At 37.6% G+C, this 22,945-nt stretch overlaps 1 protein-coding gene across 6 annotated transcripts in view; it reads left to right on the forward strand.

Annotated features, from left to right (window-relative positions):
- Window positions 1–22,945, forward strand: part of LOC114882850 (hemicentin-1-like) — a 212,536-nt gene that overhangs the window by 93,311 nt on the left and 96,280 nt on the right. For 4 of the 6 annotated variants that reach the window (XR_006830157.1, XR_006830155.1, XR_006830158.1 and 1 more), the window contains exons 10-14: window positions 3,856–4,104; window positions 6,128–6,408; window positions 10,581–10,681; window positions 10,794–11,143; window positions 11,230–11,366. Coding sequence is in view for 2 of the 6 variants with exons in the window: in XM_029199953.2 (XP_029055786.1) it covers window positions 3,856–4,104; window positions 6,128–6,408; window positions 8,950–9,093 (674 nt within the window). In the remaining 4 variants the exon portion in view is untranslated. Of the gene's footprint in view, window positions 1–3,855; window positions 4,105–6,127; window positions 6,409–8,934; window positions 10,323–10,580; window positions 10,682–10,793; window positions 11,144–11,229; window positions 11,367–22,945 lie in introns of those variants that run through there. The other 2 variants (XM_029199955.2, XM_029199953.2) reach the window with 2 other exon arrangements.

Consider the following 22,945-nt stretch of genomic DNA (forward strand, 5'->3'; position numbering starts at 1 on the left):
CTTCTATGGTCATTAAAATTTGCGTAACTACTGTTACTCTCCTTAATTAAAATATTCTAATTACCATTTTTCATTGCTCGAGATATTTTGAAATATTTAAAGTTCATACATTTTTCACCTTTTAGACAAAGTTAGAATGTCTTAAAAATTCCCCTAAAATCTTAATTACCAGTCCTCTTCAGCAGTGTTAACAAAATCAATTGTCCGGTGCACGTTGCACCACTTAGCAAAGTTCCTCCGCTTCTGATAATGCTTCCACTCAAAATGGCTATTTTTCTTTTCTGTTTTTCTACGTCCCGACAATTTCGCCTTTACCATTTTCCACGGCAATCGATTAATCTCCCGTCCAGCATGCTGCAGGGTTATCCGAAGGGACAGAAGCGAGAGTGGCGAGCAACCAATTTCGCGGTGGAAAAAGTTTAATTACGCTCGAGTCTGGGGACATATTCCGGTGTAAACAGCTGTCTACACGTCGGTACAAGAGAAAGACAGCCGGACAGGCTTGACTTCTCGCTAAATTCTTCCATAGAAGTGTAACTTCAGGCGAGATGCAACACTCGCTTGATCACCGAATGTCCTCCCGCCATTTCCACACCCCCCATTCCTCCACCCTCTATTTCTCTCTGCTTTTTATCCTGTACAAGTCTGCCGGTCGGCTCTCGAGGTGGAGTTTAAATTGGTCCGCTTTCTGCCGGCAATCAAAGTCTAATCAAACTTTAACGAGTATCACAAATGCTCCCAGGACTCTCGTCCAGTACGGAGATTTCACGCGAATTATTCTCTGGCAACAGCTGAAGATAACAGTGGATTTATGATTCCTTTCAAGAATCTCAGACTTCCTATCCGAATTTTTTCCACGTCATTTACTACTCGCTGAATTTCAGTCATTATGTATATTTGTAGAAGGAGGGAAACGTTTTTAACAAATTTTAAATGACAAAGTTAATATTTGCAAAACGCTCCTTCCAAATACTCGTATGAAAATTATGCATTTTTAAATCAAATTTAATTAACCCTCGATGGAGGGAGCCACAATTTTAATTCAATTTTAATACATGCAATTCTTCTTGTACCTCAAAAAACATTACAATACCCGTTAATTATTAAATTATTCCCTGAAGCACTGGCAAAGTTGGATATTTTCAAAATGACTCAACGCGACAGCCTCGTTATTCTCATTGCAAACTGAATTTAATTTTTTGGCAAACGAAATAATATTTGGAAAAAGGTTCGTATCGCATTATCCTCTGCGCAATTTAATTTCACAACAGCGACCGTAACGAGTTAAACTCGGTTACAGAGAAAATGTAAATGTAATAGGCAGAATTGAAAGAGAACGTTTCTGCGCCACTATTTCTGCGTTATTTAATTTAATTCCCCGGTGTGCTGCCTTTGAACGCACGGTACAATAGCAGACCTCTTGCTCGCGGAATTTTAGTTAATAATAATTTCGTATTTCCTGCGTCGGTTTGTTAAGAAGAGAAAACGTTCGAATGTTCATTTAGCGGAGGGAATGGAATTTACTGTGAGACACGCGAAAGCGATTTGTCCAATGCGTACGAAAGAATTATTCCGTTCACCTGTGTACCAGTATTTTCTATTTCTTTTCTGTCATTTCGTTTGCAAAGTCGCTAATTACTTTTTCCAGAATCGTAATTCCGTTTCGATGGAAAACGTCTGTTTCAACTGTTGCGCGACCATGCCAGAGTCGTTTCTCTCTATTTCTTTTTTTTATTTCAGAAACAGCAAGAAATTCATGCTTTCTGCGGCTCCGTTCTCTTTTTTTTTTACTACTTTCATTCTTTTTTTTATCCCAAGGAGCATTAAAACGTAAATGCAGCTGGAACGAGCGCGCTGTTCGAGCTATAAACGGTACGCCCGCTTGAAACTTAAACGTTCCTTCCAGCGCATAAATTCGAGAAGCTGGTATTAGTCAAATTCTCGAGTTGTTTCTTGGTTTCAGCATCCGAATGAATAAAAAGTGCTGGGTTAATCGAGCGGTTGACGCGGTCCTCTCTCGATATAAAATTCTAAAGGTTCTTGGAAATTTTTGCGGAGAGTTTTCGCAATTTATCTTTTATTTTAATTTCTTCGTTACAAATTATAATAAAAAGAAGACGTTAATTTTCTTGCATAAATTTTCGAAAGAGAGTTTATATTTCCGTGTCTTTGCGGGGAGCATCAAAGCCTCCCTTTTAAGGGATATAATAATTTTCTCGTCGCGCTATTAACTATTATCGATGCTTTCGAAAAATTCCCAATTAATCGTTAATAAATAATCCGGCCAACTAACAGTCGGTAAACACGCGATAAAACGAAATCAAACAGCCTTATCGATACTCTAGCAAACTAGCAAACATTTTCGCGCAAACACCAATTAGCAGCCGGTATTGATACTCGTCACGTTCATTGGTCGTATTCGTTCGTTCTATGCTAAAAAAAATTGGCTCCGACGAAGCCAAGCGAATCAGGCGTTAATAATTTACAACGCTTACGCACCGGACAAAATTTACAACGCGTAACATCGAAGCGGCTAGCTTTACCCCCATTAGAGCCCAAAGCGACTGCGGCTCCTAACGGCTGATTTACGATTCACCCCCTGCAGTGGCGCGTGCATACGCTTTCACGCGTCTGCACGCACGCACCTGCAAGCTTCCACGTGCTCAGCCAGTCAAAGCGGACGAGTTGCCGGCGCGCTGCATATCGAGAGAGGCCAATGCAAGAACGTTCGTCTAATTATATACGTACACTGACTGAACCGTAATAGCATCATAATTGACATACCTTCGTTAATTATCGTCTGCTTATTAAGTTTACCTGGCCCCGATACAGCGACGCTCTTACCCGCTCTCTCGGTCAACGAGAAGAGTATGGGCGAGAATAATGACGCGGTCGGACACGGCCCTCTATTAGGGACGGTATGTGGCGAGCACGAAATTTTCGTTCATTACAGGGTACATCGCTTGATCTTTGCTTATTTCGGACACCGTTCTAATTAGACATTGCAGGTGCACATCAGGTGGCTCTTGTAACGCATAGTTACAGAATTTTCATTTTTTTTTTGTGGTTTGAAAACAAGAGTGACTTTTTACGTAATTCTGAGTATAACGAAAATAAAATATAATAAAATATGATTTCCAGGTAGAAATAGAACGAAAAATAGCATTCTACGTGCGATATAAGTGGAATAATCGCATGCGTCTGACCAATGGTTGACCTAAACTACTGGTTTTATTCCTAATTTTGATCTATCAATACCAATAGTGCATCGGGACAATTAAAGAACTAAATATATGTTTATGTTTAACGATTTATTACATTTTTATCGATTTTTTAATATTATAAAATGTATTACATAATTATTCAAGATTAACAAAATAACTACACTTTAGTTTCACAGATAATTAACATTCGCAGTTAATTTTACTCTGTTTCCTCTCAATTGAACGCGCAGACAATAATTCTTCCTCTGTGCATCTAATTATAGAATTCCGAAATAACGAAAGATATCAACAACCATTGCGTTTGCGATAAATCTCTCCTCGGGCGATTAACAGCAAATACTTTGAAAACGAAACAGCATTCCGCTGGAACAACGAACGTAACCTGTTCGAAGTTTAGCGCGAAAGGAAACAATGCCGGGCGAACAATAAATTTAGCAGCGGCGCCCGGGTGAAATTGGAGTCTCGGTGGCGGGAACTATCGAGGAGAAAGGGGGGCTGTTGGGCGAAGGGTAAAAATATACTTGCCGCAATAATCGTGGAAGCAGGGACGAAACAGAGGAAGGCAGAACAGATAGGTTGCTCGATAGAAGTTCCGGTTGATGGAGCATTTTGCATTGCTGTTCTGTGACAGGCACCACGGACGCCTCGATGCTGAGTCCGTTGCTGTTGGGCCTGGCAGCGACGGCGACCCTTTTGGCCCTGGCCGTAACGGGAATCCTGGCGGCGCTCTACCGGAAGCACTCAAACGGCCGGCCCGGAAGTCCGAAGCACGCTCCGATCGTGTGCGAGCCACCTAATGCAGGTGCAACTACCCCGGTCCACCCTCAGACCAAGCAGGCGGTCGATGACATCGATCCGGACATCATACCCAACGAGTATGGTGAGTCTACGGCTTTCCGATTGTTTCAAACGTGCGCCAAATTACGGCCCGCGCAAATACAGGTGCATTGGTTGGACTAAATATACAGGGTGTTCATTTCTTTTCAATCTTTTCGACAATTTAACATAAGGATGTTAGGAATGAAAATTAGATAGAGATCAATTGACAGTAAATTGCAATATGGAAAATTTACATTTTATATTGTGTAAGAGTTTCAGGTGTAAATCATGGTAATTAAAAAAATATTCCCAATATTATAATAGCAGTGATTTTAATAATAGTGTTAGATGGAGCAGTGTTAGATATGTAGAATATTAGACCCTATAATTTTAATTGAAGTATACCTAAATTTTTGACTAATTAAATATTGCCAAGTGAGCAAGACTTTTGTAATAATTTACAATTTCATTTTATAACGAAGCAGAGTTGCTTGAATATCGGTGTGCAATGCTTTAATCCATTCGTTTAGTTATTTATAACTTCATCGGTTGTTCAATTACGCCTCTTTGACCCGATCGATGGTTACAATTCATGTAAATGGAACATTTGTTGGCCGATTACACGCGATTTATATGTATACGTGCTCCCCAGCCGTGCAATTCCTTGGATTATCGAAGCAAATTGTTCCATTCTTGTCTCGTTTCTTTGTTTTGTGGATTGCAATTGGAACATATAGCTTTGTGGGATTTACCTGGGGGTGCAGTTTAACGTGTACATTGTCATCCATAAACATTACAAAGCTTGAAAATTTTACATAAATCTAAAATAAGTAGGATGTTAAATAAATGGATGAATTTAATCAGGTTTCCCTAGGAAAAATAGTGATATAGGGAAAATAGGAATTTTCAAAATCTTCAAAGTATATACTTTATACTTTGGCTTATTTAAAATTTCACTCAAGCCCTTTTCACATAAGACACATAATTAGATGCCCTATTTTCTTCTACATGTACCTACTCTCTGAAGGACAATCTTAAAAATAGTAAGTTTTAGTATCTAAATGAATTTTCAATACACTCATGAACAATCAACTTTTTTTATATTCTTGAAACATTTAATTTTAATTTTTGGATATTCAATCAACTCGCAGCCGTGGTTTCTTTGTAAATAGACTTTTCCTTAAAATTAAATTTCAAAATAATTAAATCTTAATTTACAAATATTGATGAAAGGAAAATAGTTACCGAACGTCACCATAGCTTGTAAGTACAACATCATTATCCACCTTCATTTAAATTCTTGCGGATATTAATAACAAAAGCTTCATTATTCTTTTTCCATCAATGATATTTCCACGTCGCGTAGCAGTGAATTTCAAAATGCATTGTCAGGTTAAATTTATACGCTTCAGTACACATTAATAGATCGGAAATGCGATGCCTTTATCCACAATGAACAGTGATCAACGCGTGTTCATTAAACTTCTGCGTTATTATCTCAGCATTAATGTGAACGAACGTGGACAGAGTATCGATTGAAAGCTTTGACATGAAATATAAATCGAAAAAAAAAGAATCGTACGGAATAAAGGGACGCAAAGCAATTTTTTTTCTCTTCATTGTATTTTCTTCTTTACTTCGTAACTTATCAAAGTAATTATTCCTTTGTCACAAGTGAATTGTACCGTAAGGTATAATATTTCTTTTTAATTAAAATTTCTCTGTTTAAAGTTAATATCTCTGTATGAATAATTTTGTAAATTTGGATCACGGTTGACCCAGGCTCCGCTGTTCAGGAGTTAAATTTGAATTTTATTTTATTATAGCAGTGGCCAATGACCAATAATTTTTAATGAATTTTTATTTCATTTTAAAATACTTTATTTGTATAATACTTGATCGCAAATATAAAGAATTCGGATATTAGAAGATTAAAGTGGAAGGTATCGTTAGAAAACACGAAGGGTAGTATATTGCTTTCGGAACTATTGTTCGCGTAAAGAACCCGGTGCTCTCTAGATTTAATCGAGTAATCTTCTTAGTGGATATGGAACTTTGCATGGCTTCGTCGAATCTATTCGCAGAGAGAAGACCCCTAACGTACACCCCAATATACAAGACACCCCCGCAACGAAGAAAGAAGGATCGAGTCACGGACGAGGCGATTTCGCCGGAGAAAAGGCCGATCGTGCAACACGGTTTAGATCTTCCGCCGGATCCGATGTTGACCGATTGCCTGCCAACACCGACCATAAGTTACCCACAGAATCACGTCTCGCAGACGAACACTTACAGCAACCCACCGACCATGGCGGATTTCAAGCAGATGGCAATGGATGCTTACAATCAGCGAAATAATCAAAACGTAAGTAAGAAATTATTATACTTTAATTCCTAATTATGGAAATCATTTTTTTTTTTGCATAACGCTGACAGAAGCGTAATACTAATTAATTTGATAATTTAGAAAGAAGAAAAAATTAGAAATTATTTTTTTTTTAATTTTTAAATTATAAATGTAATGATATTTATCAAATTATCAGTGTTACAGTAATAATTATTTGTTAACAATAGCTGCTTCGTTTGAATAGAGATTTAAATCATAGGAAATCAATTTATGTATATCGGGTTAAACAAACGGAAGCGAAGATAATGTTTTAGTTAATTAATTTAACGCCGAATTAATTAACCGTTATTCTACACGAAGTCTGTGCTCGAATATATTTCAATTTATATCAAGATATTAATTACACGTGAATGTTCATTATCGTGTAAATTGAAGAAAAGAGTTTCGCAAAAGTAGATTATCTTCATTCTGTATATTTTAATATTCTTTACGATTTTCTTCATATTATAGTATGAAAACGAACAACATCATCTTTAAATCGAAATGAAGGATATTCCGGAAACAAAGTTAATGGATCGTTCCGGTAGATACATAAATCATTCCGACGATTAGTCTCGTAAACTCATTGGCGTTTTTTCGCGACATCTAATAGAGTGTATTTAGTCGAAACTGTTTGATTAATGCAAAGCAATTAACGTTCTCTTCGCCACTGCGGCGGGGAAGGGCAGAGGAATAGAACGGCGAATCATTGAACGATCGATAGAACATGATACGGTACTCAATAAGGAGATTATGTTTATTTTTTCTATCGCAAGATGCGTTGTTTGAACGAAAAATTAATATTTCTAAATTTATATAGAATTTTTTGCTTTCGGTATAGAAACTTTACCCTTTAACCCTTGAACAGCTCTTGAATTGGGGCTCTCTCCATGGTTCGCCATCCGAGAATTAATTGTTCTGAACAGAGTTCGCTGTTTGATGCTGAAATTTCAATTTTTATTTGAAACGATCTTTTTATTATTAAAAATGTTGGATTTTCATCAACTTCTCAATGCAAATATTCCCAGCATGCGTGGTTGGGAACGGTTGAATCGATCCTCTCTGATTTTTCTCTCGGTCGACCATCTTTCGTGACTAACTCGACAAGGTTGTTTTAAATATTCGAAGTTTCGAAGACGACGAGGACGGGACACGAGCCAAGAAGAGGGATCGCTCGCTTTAATATGCGCCAGTCTTCCACTTTAACTTTTCCGGTTTAGCAGAGCCTTGGGTTATCTGTGCTTCCGCGAGTTTAATTACGTCGAAGTTTCCTCGATAATTCGAGAGGGCCAGTCCCGATGCGCGTAACTCGTCTCGAACTCGGCTTCCGTTTCCCTTCGATGCTGCTCGCGTTCCATTAAGTGTTTGAATGATTTTAATACCGATTCTACCACCCTCGCGGCCACCTTCATTAACTGACCCGATATTCCCTCGGGATGTTTTCGTTGCGGTGTTTTTGTTTTCCTCAAATTACATAACCCTCCGCGGTTTTCGATTATTTTCATCATCGATCCAACACTCCAGCCTCGTTGGATATTCCATTATTAATTTCGCACAAAATTTGCAATTTTCACAACTATTGATGTATTTGCATTTCCATTCCCTTTCTTCGCTTCATTTCTGTAATTTTATCGCCAATTTTTTCGGTTTTTCTTTTCTCTTTTTTTGGTATTGAAATGTTCGTGGAGTTGGAATTTTTAATGATCTCTTGATATTACATTTATAATTATGAACAGCCTGGTTTCATGAAAGTTAAATTAATAATTTAAAATTATTTGCAAACTAAGAGGAGGAAATTGAAAGCAATCACGCAATAATTGAAACGAAAAACCTTAATTAAGATTAAAAATGAAAGGCAAAGAATATTTATCTTTGAAAAGGTTTCGCAAACAGGAATTAACTTTCCACGAAATATGAAACATTTCACCTAAGGCAATTAAGTAAAATTCAATTTTGTGGAAGTTTAAACTGCTATTAATGTCAGCTGTTTCCCTCATTCGTAACAAAATACTCAAATTTTATTCACAAACACCTTCTCGTAATTATTCCTTCTGAAATTATTCTGAAAAGACTATATAGCCTTCGTTTTATGCAATTGGTATCCGTTTGACCGCATTAAATAATTTAGAAAATTTTTATGAAATCCATTTTCAGATTAAATTCACAAGAAATTAATCAACTTTTACCAATTACTTTCGGGCTGAAAAAAAATTATTTTCTTTATATAAAATGAGTGACAGAGAAAGGAGATATTATCTTAATTAATTTCAAGCCGCTATTTACTAATTAGTACTTAAATTAATTTAATTTAACATCATTTTCCGTATTTTTAATACTGTTAATTATTTGTGCTTCAAATTAACCCCTTGTCAGTCGTGACTGAAAATTGAAATCTTAATTAATCTATTATTCAACAGCTTCCTAATGAATCAATACAAATATCCCAGAGGTATCGAATGGTGTCGCAAATAATAGATGAATTTATTCTTGAAAACAAAGCACTAGTTCGATTGATTGCAGGTCTATTACAGTCTGCAGAGGTCGAGCAAGGGGTTGTCGTCGATGCCGCAGAGGCCAGTTACCTCGTCGGTGTCAGCCCAGGGGAAGTTCCATCAGCCGGAAGTGGTGACGCGTTCGAATCGAATACAGGAGAGTTGTATATAAACCGTGCGAAGTCTCTGCCGGGAAAACAGAGGAACATCTTTCTGAACGTTTCAAACTGTTTCCATTTCTCCGTCGACAACGTTTCAGGCTTAAATAAATAAATCGCCGTAGCACGTTGCGTCTTCCTACAGGTCGACGTGCTAAATTTCCAAGCGATTTCACGATACACCGCGAACGTTCGTTGTACAAAAATTCGAGGGAAAAATTTTCCCGAGTCGCCGTGAGACGGGAACGAGAATACTGCATTTATTCGACTCTCGTCGGAAGAACGATATAAGAATGTCGCGAGTGTCCGGGAAAGTTAATGAAACGTCAACGATTAAAGCGAATTGGAGGTAACGAATCCACGTTCGATTGTTCGTTCTTTTTCTACCTGGAGAATTTTTATAATAGCATCTCAACGAGGAGAAACTTCATTTAGAGGAGGAGAGAAATTTGACGGAACAGAGTCGTCGAAGCCACAAGTAACTTAGATGTTTGTTCCCGTTCACGGCACGGGTCTCGTGCGTTTTACTGTTTATATGAGATTAGTTTTTGTACAAAGATCTATTGTAAATAGGCTACACTGCCTGGACCTAGTGGATAGTTCACCGATGTCCGAATTTCATTCGTTGGAAAAAAAAAAGAAAAAGACGAGATACAAATGAAGTCACGTTAAGGGAGGATTGTTCGGTCACGTAAGATAAATACTCGATGGCATACGAAATAAAGAGAATACGTTTCATCTGTTTTACAGAAACGAGTCTCGACCACTTGTCGTCCCACCCTTTTCCCTGATCCTCTCTCTATTAAAAGAGAAGAGAAAAACGTAGGAAACGAGGAGCCGAAATTTCGGTCGCACGTGAGCCGAATGAAGGCGATCGTGTGATCGCATTGACCGTCGCGTTTCCATTTCGAACGTGAAAGAAATCTTAGTGCATCCATGTTGGTGAAAGTCCTATGAAAATTTTATTCGAGCGTGAAACGCCCAACTATTGAACGTGTTTCTTTCGTTTTAGCTAGTGTTGGTTTGTTTTATTAGAATAACAGATAATAGATGAAAATTTATTCGAATAAGGATTTCTTTTTTTAATATTATTTGAAAAATATAGTAACTCCTTTCTCTTGATTTTCATCATTTCTAGACAGAGCTAGGTATTACCTCGATCAACTTCTGATTGTAATTTTGATGCTATATTTGTTGTGTATTATAATGCTTGAATATAAATTTAATTTGGCATTTGTGTTAATCTTATGTTTTCTTTTTTATTTTGCAAAATTTATTACAGGCAAAAAATATCAGATACTAAAATATCATAAATTTATTTGCTGATATTGCAAATAGATTTATTACTGCGAATTATGTGCAATTGATCATAATTTATTATCGATGTTTTAGTATTCTATTGTATTATAAATTTGATTTCACACTTTTAGTCATTATTATTTATCTCAAAATGCATATCTTCCTTAAGTTAACATTTTTTCATATTTACATTATTTTGTAGATGCAGTTATTGTTTTCATTGAAATAAAATCTACCTACTTCGATTCTTCGATCATCATCAGCTTACAAAAACTGAATCCAGAATAGATAATAGATGAACAGGTAAGTGCAATTTTAATTTCCTTTAAATAATTTGTTTTTAAAATTCTATTCTAAAATTTACAATTTTAATTCGCCCGAAATTTAATTGGCCTTCTTTTTATTTTCCTAACAGTTTTGTATTATATAATACTTGAAAATTACAAAAGCAACGCGCCAAGAAAAAGGCGTACGCTATTGGACGAGACATTGTAACTCGTACATTTCTGAGAGCTCGGCATAACGGTGTTTGCATACATTACGCACCTTCGGTCTTGTTAACAACGACCAGCAGGGAACGCCACGTACCCTATTATTATATGTGCCAGTCGTGTCTCTGGGGCTATTAAGACGACCTACTCTGCATCCAACGTTCTCCCAGCTTTCCAAACTGTCACCAACTCTGCTTGTGAATACACCAAGTAATTACGATCCATCCAAGTAGTGTAATCCGATGATTTTGTACAAACTACAAACTAGACACTCGTAATTATAATATTATCATTAATGTTACTAGTAACAACTAAATTTGACGTTCCTCTAAGTATTTCGTATTTACTTATTACTTTTAGATTGAAATGAGTACTGCTTGACCCGATTTTGTTGAAGTTGATATTCAGTTGTCCAAGTTAACCTCAAAATTAACCGGAACCAGTTGATTGTGACCACTTTGAGTAAATTGCTTCGTTAGAAAAGGTTTTCTACGACGGTAAGTACAATATCATTGTGCCACTTTTTTGAGGTTAGGTTTTAAAGTCATCAGAAATTTTGAGGCGCAAGTAAAGTTGAAGAATTAATTAATATCGTGGCTATTTTCCTAGTCCGCCATTCGATGGTTGACATGTAATTTTCTTACGAACATTTGCTTAAAATTACAAATGCTAACGATTAGTGCAATACTAAAATTAGTACAACTTAGCCTAGCATCGTTTTGAAAGTTAAATCTTTTATTCGGAAGCATAAACGTCCTGGATACGTTGTTTGAAAACGTCAATAAGTAAATTGCATGAAAGGTTGTAAAGTGTTCGATACCTATGGGCGGTATCGTTCTCGAATAATTAACGAGTCGGTGGTATGGTCATGGAATCGTATTCTAAATTACTGCACTTACCAACCTAAACCGCCCATTAAATCTACACAGAAACGTGCATTATTTTAAGCACAGTTGTCGAGATCGATATGAGCTGTGTATGGGGCTGCATAAATATTGGCTTTAACCTGATTTGTATTCTTTGTTTAAACGCTTGTTGGACTCATACAGTTAAGTTTTCCTGGTAATAATCCTTTATAAAATATTCTATCCAAATTTTATACTCTGATAATGAGTTTATTTCTTGCAAAAATAACGTGAAAATTAATCTTACAAAATGAATTTTATGACAAAGAAGGGTTTCATTAAGAATTAGTGTTTGTTTATTACTTTGGAAAGTCCACTTACCAATTCTTCAAACAAAATTGCTAAGTGAATTACTCTAATTGAAATAGTCACTTCAAATCAATTCCAGCAATTGCCTGAGTGATTAAGTTTGTTAGGTGTACTCTGTTGTCTCTTGTTTGTCCACTATAAGATCAAGTCAAATACACTTGCCGAAATAGCCTTGATTCAGACAATGAAAAGTTCCTTGAATACCATTGATCAACTAATCTCAATTAACAATTACCTTTAATAATTCACAATTCAGTAAATTAAAGTCCCTTCTTTGTCTCTATAGTTAATTAAACCAAAATGTTTTAATCGCGAGACAAATATTCTCCAGGTACTTTGCTATAAACAAAGATAGGGAGCAAGTACTTCGTTCGTAAATGACCCAGTAAATGCGTCTGTATCATAAACTTCGTCTACAATGATATAATTAATTGGAGGATTAAGGTAACTTCGCGCAGGTATTTTACTTGGGAACGGGATATGTACACACTAACTATATTTTATGACTTTTGATGCAACCTGCAGCCAATATGCAGATTAACTCTAACACGTGACTAAGCTTTACTAGTTTACTTTACTTAGCGTGAAAATGAAAGAAAAATGTGAAACGAACATTACCCATAAAAAACTTCCATTCTAAATTTAACATTATCCCTTTAAAAATCGTTCTTCCAATCCCTGGAACTCTTTTGTTTAAAAATTACGCTTTTTGTTCCAAATTCATTATCCAGGGATCAATAACTTCGTACGTTACCCTATCGTGTCTTTTATTTCCTAATATCCAGCTGCAGAAATGAAATGACGTCCACCGGTGTTTCACCCATGAAATCATAAAAACCATACTAACAGGAAGGTTTATCTCGCAGGACTAGAAAGACTCGTATAATCTGACAGAGTAGATTTTTCCGTGAAATTCCGCGTATCGTTGTTGCTTACATCCCATATCCGCACTTCCGCGAAAAGTTACCTCCAGGCGTATCCGGGAGGCCGCGTACACCACCGAAGCTCACCCCTTCTAGCTCGTTTCGTTTTTACGATCAGCTACGATCATTTTTTACGAGCCATCCCGCTGCTCTCGTTGTCCAGAATTCATCGAACGTAGAGCAGAGCCACTCGTCGATGCACTTCGTCGACGACCGCCCTCGTCGTCGAGGAGGGTTGCAACGAGTGGCGCTTCAACTTTCCCATTGATATCGTGGTTGATACGAAAACGAAGCGTCGAGGAAGACGCCAAAAATGTACGCGTATAGGTAGACGAAACACCGGGTAGAGGAAAAGTTGAAATTGAAGTTTCCGTACGAATGAAAAGTTAAGCACTGTCGCTCGCATCGTTGCAATCCGCGGTAACAACTCCAGGTTTTATGTCTGGTTTCTCGAGTAATTCTCCGCGACCGCGATGTGCAACCATTTTTCTCTGAATTTCCCTCATGCCGACTTACCGGTATCTCTCTAGCAGATGGAATATTGATTAACCAAATGGATAGATAGAAATCGTATCACTATATGCTATCATTTTTTAATTCGTAGATGGATACGATGAGATTCAGCTTTTCAAATCTCTATATTCTCTATTTTTATGGAAATTCAATATAATGTAATGGAGGAAGTTTAGATAAAAGTTACGTACCGTGTGTATCCCATTAACCTATACTCTATTTCCTCCATTAAGAGCTGAGAATTCCAACCAGCTGTCTTTACAGCAAGCCAGTAAAGCCTCGTATAAGTAAGTTTCGTAACGTGAATCGTTTACAATAAATAGAATTTCTCGCGTGGCCACCGGGTAACCAGGTTTCGAAAGCGTTCCCCGCGGATCAATTAACGCGTAATTAACGCCTGTCAGAGTGTGACTGAAACAGCATAATGACGTTGTTCCGTTTGAATCGTCGCTGTTTCGACGGAGTCTTGCGTAATTTGCGTTTTCACCTTCGAGTAGGAAGGAAGGATTCATTTCCTTAAGCCGAACCTTGTTCACCCGTTTCCTGACACGTGTTAACAAAACGAGCTGCTGAAACGTTGCTGTACACACGGTGTATAGCGACGCGGTGAATGGCGACGAGTAGAGCCAAGTGCAGTTTAAATGCGACCCTGGACTATAACCGGGACATGGAATAATAGCTACCCCTGACACATGTAGACCTCCGTCAGTATGTTGGAAAATTGCTGGCGTCAATCATGTTGGATTCAGGGGTCAATTACAAACTTCGTTTCGAGGTGTCGACACTGTAGCTTCATACGGGGTTGATTTTATCGGAATACCTCTTGCGAATTATTAGAAATCCCTCTTGAAATTATTATTCCCTTATTCGGTTCTATAAGAAATTGAACTTCTTGCACGCTCGATTCAGAACAATACTACTCGACTCTAATTTAAAATATTTTACATCGTGAAGCTGTATATTAACTGGCTAACAAGAAGAAGTTACGGAAAGTTTAGTAAGCAAAGTTAGTCCGACCTAAAATTAAATTTTTCAAACACAATATCGCGAAGAAGTTCCATGGTAAAAGAGGCCAAAGACTCATCTCCCTTGCCAACTTGAAGTTAATTATTTCACGAATGGATAGTCGAAATAATGAGATACAATCGAATCAAATTATCGCTAAAGTCGGAAACTTTAAATTACTATTAATGCTTACAAATTTGCAAAGTATCTCGACAGAAGGTAGCATCAAAGTAGTACATTTAACCTTTGTTTAACGTTAATTAGACAACTCTAGAATGGTTTCACTCACATCCGAAATTTTGAAGAATATTAAGTGTTCCATATCGAATGAAAGTAACAGCAATTTTAATTTTGAGTTTCTTATAAATGGCAAATTTAAAAATTAAAATTGCCAGAACTTGAAAATACTACCTGCAAGAGCAGTCAGTTCGAACAGGACTTTGCATGCATAAGATTAGTAGGTGAGAGCGGGAGCTGAACGAAACAAATTGCCACATCCGCGATCCCCATCGCATCCACTTCCCGATGGATGCGTGCTTCTCCTGGTTCCGACGTGGAGAAGAGGCCCGCCTCTAGCACACCACCGTCGAAGAAATTACCTGAAATCAATCTTGAAAATCGGCATGAAAACATCCGCGACTGGTAGCTCGTATAAGACCTTCGCTCCTTTTTGCATATTTATATCGTGCTCGACCATTTAGGCTGATATCGACCCATCACCCACACTGGCGCATTTTTCTAAAAATATTTGAATTTTTACAACAGTTTTTCTAAAAAAAATTCGAGCACTACTGTATTTAGACCGCAGTCTTTTCCCAGAAGAAACGTTAAGTGATTCGTGAGCTTTTCTCAAACGTTTCGAGACTTCGTTTACTTAAAAAATAGAACGAAGTAAAAGTTTCTTTTCGTGACACGCTACAGCCCTTTGAATATTCTTTCACGACCATGTGACACGGCCAATTTAAACACAAGGGACTCCTTGAAATAATACTCGCTTCGTAAGAATTAAAGTCAAGAAAGGAAAGTTTCTTTTGTCACGCGTCACATCTCGTACACCATTGACTTTACCTGAGAACACTTTTCACAGGAAACATTATTTTCATATTTACGCCTTCTGTTTCTTAGAATATTAAATAACTGCAAAAGTCTAGCAAAAATAGAATCTATGTAAGGAAATATATTTAACAGTTTAGAAAATGTACAACCAGAAACATTCCTAAGTTTGAAACTTTTTATTCTTAGAAGAAGCGATTCTGACAGTATTCCGTTGAAAAATTCAACTCCTCGTCTGCAGCTACCAACTTTTGTCTCCTCCTACACTCTTAATTATTCACACACTCCTTCGTTCACATATTTATATCCAGAATTCAGTGAATGGGAACTCTAATAAATCTAACATAAATTAGATATTACATATAAAGAGATTAATTAAAAATTAGTTGAACAAAATCCATCATAATTATCACGCGGAAACCGAATTTTCCCTTAGGTTTCATTTGAACAACAGACTTGGATTTAAAAACAAATCAGATAATGGTTTCCCGACGACATTACATTTCATAATACGAATGAATATGCCTGGGGCATATCTAAAATCCGTGCAAGCGAACTCTGACAAAGCAGCGGCAAAGTAAATCAGTCGCAAAGCCACGGTAAACAGAAACACGTTTATGTCGCACGACTTTCGCAGGTGCGCAAAACGAGCGAAAAGTAGCCATCTAAAAAAAAAAGAAAAAGAAAAGAAAATGAAAGAAAAGAACCATAATGAAAAGAGAAGAAAATACAGTGTTTGCGGTAGGATCTGCGACAGGGCAGGGTAGCATATCCCCCGCCGGAAAGTTGGTTAAGAGGGAGCCGGAGCCTCTTTCGGCTCGTCGAGTCGCAACGAGGCATTAATTTTCCAGGATGTTAATACGGGGTACCGTGAGGGGAATTTCGTACGGTGGCTGGAAGAGAAAGGCCGTCGTTGACTTTTACTCAGGTGGACGGTCTGCGTACGGGAAATTAGAGGGAAAAGGGGCCTCTGTGCCGGACTCCGACCGCCTCCGAAGAACAATTTCCAGCCGCCTAACGTTACGTCGGCAGGCTAGTAAATAGCATTAGCAAGTCAACTAGCGCTTTGCTCTACGGCCGGTTGCTTCTTGAGATTCCAGTTAATTTATACAAGTGGCGCGCTTTAATGCAGTTACACAGTCGCCGGGGTTACAAGTTTAGTTTTAGTTTTCATCTGCGGCACTTCTGTTGTCTTCTTAACGCGACGAAGCCGGCGATGCGCGTGACGGTTTACGGGGGTTGCGTTTCGTCGAGGACGTCAAACAACGTCGATGAGGGTGCCGGCTGCGTTCGACGAAACGGCTAATTTCGTTTAGACAGACGCGACGCGATGCGATGCACCGCGTGATGCGTCGGGAGTTTGGGTTATTATGCGAGAGACATGGTTAATTGCAGTGCGACGCGACGTGGTGTTAAGTTGCTGGAAGCGAGTCGGATACGGCGCTCTGGGACGATCGCTTGTGCATCACTAAACGCAGCCAAGTAATACAAATTAAACGCTAGAAAAGTTGTACATGATTTGAAATCTATTTCTCGTATCTACCATTTTTCAAATATTTGAATTTGATTGCCACCCTGGAAAATCTGAACGTTACGAGCACGAAGATAAAATAGAAAGCATCATTAATCATTTTATCGTATCAGCTTCTTACGTTAATTTGTCGAAACTATTAATCTTACAAGATTCAAGATCACGGTGGTACTCTGTGCGACATCGTTAATTGAATCCTTTCAGGAGCTTAAACGAAAGCCAACCCCACTTTGGGCAACCTAATTTCTGTCGAATTGCCGCCAATCAATTAGACGATAGCCGAGCTTTGATCGCGTGAAAAACAGAACCGCAAACCGTCTCTACGTTCCGCGGACTTGTTATTCGGGTGCACGTGGGTTCCGTCGGTCATAAACGACAGCCGACGTGTGTCGAACGGTTCTCCTGAAATCCAGCCCAATTTCGATGCTGGAAATTGAAACGATCGGACGAGTCGCAAAATTTCAGTCCGCCGAATGAAACTGCCTCGACTGGCCATCAAAATCTCCGGGTAGGAAAAAAAGTTGAATCGGAATCGCGGTTATCAAAGTGTCCTAATGCCTTTATCTAACGCTCGAGGACACTGCGGTTGGGGTTGGGTTGCGAGCGAAAACTGCTGCGGGCCAATCCATTGCCGTCACTCCGGATCCCTTTCCCTTCCCGAGGGATGAAATCGCGAGAAAAACTCGAGAGTCACTCGAACCGGGTGCTCGCGTCTTATCGATACCCTTTTTATCGGTTTACGACGGGGTTATGATTAATAAAGGATGTCCTTTACCGGACATAAATAACATAATTGGACGAGGGTGCATGGTGTAACTTGGCCTTCCTTTACTTAACCCTCGGGTGGTAGACCATGGAGAAAGGCACAATTTTAATTTTATTTTGTATTTTCTGGTTTACAAGTTCCTAATTTAGTTTATATATTTCAAATTAAAATAATAGGCAGCCTTCTTTTATGGAAGTTGTAGTATTTTATTCAAAATTTTGTTTACCAAAAAGCAGCGGACAGAATTTTGAAAAAAATTGTTCATTTTCTCGAAATGGAATAAATAACAGAACCGAGCGTGGAACAACAGGAACGCGGATATTGATAAGTGTAATTGCGCATGCTTCATCAACTTCTACAAAATGTGTCATTTCTTTTTTACACGTACGTTATGGCGCTGTTATTGATGGTGTTTTTGCATGGGAAACGAGAAATACGAATCTCGTTTGCGTCGCTGAAATAACGAGTGGTTCATGATTGTTAAGGATTGAATGTCCTTTCACGTTTTACTACCTGACTTTTAATGCAAATTGATGATTAAAAATGAAGTGTTTATCTTTAAATCATATATTTGTGACAACATTTTTATGAAGGAATTTTATTACCCCAGGAATATTAGGAATTACCCTATTCTTTTCTAAAATCATAATTCAGTATTTTCAATTATAATTTTCCCTAAACATATTCGATAGAGTTGAGATGGTTTGACTTAGATAGAAAAAAAAGTATAATAAATTTTGCATTATTTTTCCTGACAATTTTTTATGAATAATTATAAACAAAAATAGAAAGTTTACAAACCAGCAAAATCTCCTCCATTAAGAAACAACAACTTAATAACTTCATTTCATTATCATCGATCAACAATTAAGTAGCACGTGACTAATAACGTTGTAATTTTTTTTCGTAACAGCTCACCCTGCATCCTTTTCACCCTTTTTTCTTTTCCCTTCTCTTTTTCGACACAAGCTAACGACATGAAAAAGTATAGTAATACGTCTGACGGAAGTTAAAACGGAACTGCAACTTAACACGCGACACTTTCACATTTTTACTAAATAATTCAGCCTCGACATAATCGACGTTGTTCATCGCTCTCGTAAACTCTTGTTTCATATTGGCTGGCTCGAAGGTAAATGTTCGTCTCATTTAGTTGCGTGTACAAATCTGGCAAACGAATCAAAGGAAACGCAATAATTTAAACGTACATTGCACGCTCGTTTACGGATTAAGATGAAATAATCAAAGGAAGTGTCGAGTAATCAATATTAATATTCGTACATGTATTTAACTCATCTTTACATGACTTTTTCTTTATAAATCATGATATAATTTCACTAATGAGAACAGCAATACACAGTCATCTGACGTTGTCACTACATCCGATATAAAAAGGAAAGATCATTCGTTCGTTGTACAGGGAGAATAATACGGGAGTAGCGAGACGATAAGAAGTCGGGAAGAAAGACGGTCAGACAGCGGGAAGATGGGAACAGAAAAGTAATTGGAAACTGCTGATGAAGTTTACGCTTGTAACTATAAAGTTGAGCGCCTTCCTTGCCTATTAGTGATTGGATTAGCTGACGGAAAAGGATAGAGGATGGGGGGTCCAGACTCGACGGAATCTGGATGCAGGAAAAGAAAATTAATTTCTTATTCACGGCACGATGCCGCATCGTCGCCATTCGGTACCTTAATAACCACTGAAACTACGTGGCGGAACGAGATCTTGAAGAAGCTTGACGAGGACCAAGTATTTAGGTGGAACGCGAAAAAAGGAAAACGTGAAAACAGCGTCACCCTTGTTTTCTTTTTTCCTTCATTTTTTTTTTTCGAGGGGCGGGGGATGGGGTTGCTTTTAAAACCGTGAGATCCGACGGCTACTCGAGAACCAAGCTGGCAAATGAAATAAATATAATTACGTCGCGGTGACATTGCCTTTGTACGTGAACAGAAAGAAACGGCTGTGTATTGCGGTTTTTTTTTTCAAGAAAAGACGCGAATGGGGATGAAGAATACTGGTGGAATCTTGGGACGGGGACCAAGAAAGATGGTCGAGGAACTACGTTTCCCAAATTCATTATGCAAGCTCCACAGAGGCTCGATCTGCCTCGAGTAGCCACACAGTTTTATACCTTTTCAGAGTTTGTTTAAAGTTCTTTCCCAGTCCTTGATCCGTTCTTTGGCCTAGGAAACGTCCTGGGAATTGGAAACACTGTTTCCTCGAGCTTAAAGTGTCGGCCTTTTAAATTAAGCAAAAGTAATGGATATACATAATGTGTTGAAAGAAGATATTATTAAATATTATTAAATGTTAAATTTTAAACGAAAAAATTTTATACATTAGAAGAATAATTTTCAGAGGAACAGTGTAAACTTTAGAAAATACAAAATTCAATTAAAATTGGGGCTCACTCCGTGGTCCGCCATTTGAAGGGTTAAGGCTGACATATAAGGGGTTTTTCTACTTGCAATCTTTAGATCGTTATATCTTATATATATTGTTATTGCAGCGTGTTAATAATAAATTATTAAAACTTTAGGTTTTAAATCAGGCAATAAAAGGTTTAAAAAATCCTTAAAAATTGAAGAATCATCATAGAATATATTGTATGAAAAATTGCAAAGTATGGCAATTTAAGTTTTCTAGCAACTCCTTTGCACAGATTTAGCGAGTGAAAAATTCATTTGATTGCATCATCCATTAAATTGAACTAGCTAAAAGTATACCCATTTAGCAAAACGTTCTTCAGCATACCGTTTATTGCCTTGCCTGCAAACTTCAAAACGCTGTGTCCTTGTTGTTCAACATAAAGTTTCAACTTCAAATGACTGACCTGGAGTTGCGACGCAACAGCTTCTTCTTGTTTGCCTTTACGAGTAGACCGTGTTCACGGTATTCTCGACGAGTCTTTGTATACATTAAATCGAGCGTTCTGTTTTAATTTGTTCAGTCAGTTTCACAGATTATCTCATTTTACTGAAAATTTGTTGATATTTCTGCTGAATTCTCTGCTTTACGAAAGATTTACTTGACTTTACGAAACTTTTTGAATTACACCATTTCACACGTTTTATTATTTTTCAAAATTTTCACAGAAAGGATTTCTGAAAATTATTAGGGACATATTTTGCTTTACACACGAGGTACAATGGAAAGTATGACCCTCGTATAAACGTTCCAAGATATTACTAGGGGCAGCGTACTATACAACTTACTAGTGGCAACATATTTGGGATGAGGCACGAGTTAAGTTAAAGGTCGAGTGTCTTTTTTTTCAAAAAAGGATATATGAAGATTGTAGGAGATATACCGAGTAGTTTTTGCAGTCTGCAAATTATACAAGCGATTTACAATGTTAGAGTGTTAGACGAACTGTCCACTCTGAATTTTTCTAATTAAAAAATAGCAAACATGGCAATATTTTAGATAAAATATCGTTATCAGAGGATTAGAAAATACTCAAACAGAAATCTCGACGGTTCTCAAACTACGAATTGTCTGCGAATTCTAAGCCGCAAGGAGAACGAAAGGATAATGCCTCTGGCATACAGAGAGCACATTGTTTCCTGGCTCTATTATACGTCTCGAAAAGGACTGGACGGTCTGACCCAGCCATTTATTAAGATCGGCTTCCGGTCCGAATGCACGTAAGAGCTTGATCAAACTTTTGAGTAATGGTTGTACGTTTCTAATGCCTGCAGACATACAGGAATGATGAAGGTCCTAATTAGTTTCATGAATGCATCGTTCTGGAAACTTTAGAAAAGTACTTAAGCTGGCTAACAAGAAGCAAACTTCCTCATTTTTCTAAAATCATACATCCTATTATGAAAATAAATAACAGTTAGTTAATTTTTCATTTTCTGTAAACTATTCGTGATCTGGCATTATTACAGTGACAAAAAATTTGTATGATTTAAAAATGTAATATTGAATAACCAGTCTCCGTGGTTGAAGGGTTACGAAACGTTGAAAAGTATAAATTAACACAGAATGGGTTTCTTCGTTTTAGCCAGTTGACGTTTTCCGGGGACCATAAATAAACACGACGTTCATTTAAGTTCGATTGATTTTTTACGAACGTTTCGAGCGGATTCTAGTTAATCTGGAACTCCAGCGAAACGTTTGACAACCGCACATTCGTCTCGTTTGACTGTTGAGGGCCGTTACCCCGAAAGAGCTGTCTATTAAATTCGTTAAAACCTCTCTCAAATCGGCAGGGAGGAGTCAATTGATAGCGAAAACTCAAACGCAGTCAATTTTAACGAGCCGTACTTATCCGCAAAGAGGATACAACTAAAAAAAAAAAAAAAAAATCCAATTTAACCTGTCCTCCGTTTTCATCGCGTTCGAAATTGACTTCGTTAGCGAAGTTATTGTTAAATCGAGTCTAGTATTGTACATATTTTGTTGGTATTGAATAACCGAAGGGAATTGAAATGGGAATTGAAATTTTTACGTTTGTTCCATTTTTTGTAATGTTCTTTCTTTTTATAAACCATACAAATTTATAAATTTATAAAAAGGGTAATGGATAAAAAATATATTATAAATTCTTGCAATATATTAATTAAAATTTAATGTTTTCTCTCTATGGACTTAAGATCCTTTTTTAATAGTTCTAGAATGAATGGTACTTGGATTAAGCTAGAAATAATTTCTCTGCCAAACCAACATCCTTTCATTCAGCTAACAATTTCCATTCCCAAAGAGCGCAGTCCATTTTATACGGTCGATGACTTAACGTACAATAAATTAGGTATTATAGGTAAATATATTAGGATTCAAAGGTTTTCTTTTGTCGCAGCAAAGTGAATCCCACCATCAATTTTCGAAATGGAGGATACTCGTCTCGTCTAGGTATTAAATCACGGCATTACAACGATTAATTCCGACTGAGGCTAAGTTATAGTTGCTAGTCCCGCGTTTCAGGAGTTCCTGAACTCACCCTGCCCTTCTCCAACCCTTCTTCTTCCCCCTTTTCTCATCGCTAGCCAGTTAGTTCCGTATCAAAGTTCTGTAACCTGGCGAAAACGGTCAGCCGATGTTATCAGAGGTCATGACGTG

This window comes from Osmia bicornis, chromosome 15 (assembly GCF_907164935.1).
Source record: "Osmia bicornis bicornis chromosome 15, iOsmBic2.1, whole genome shotgun sequence".
Classification (NCBI taxonomy): Eukaryota; Metazoa; Arthropoda; class Insecta; order Hymenoptera; family Megachilidae; genus Osmia; species Osmia bicornis.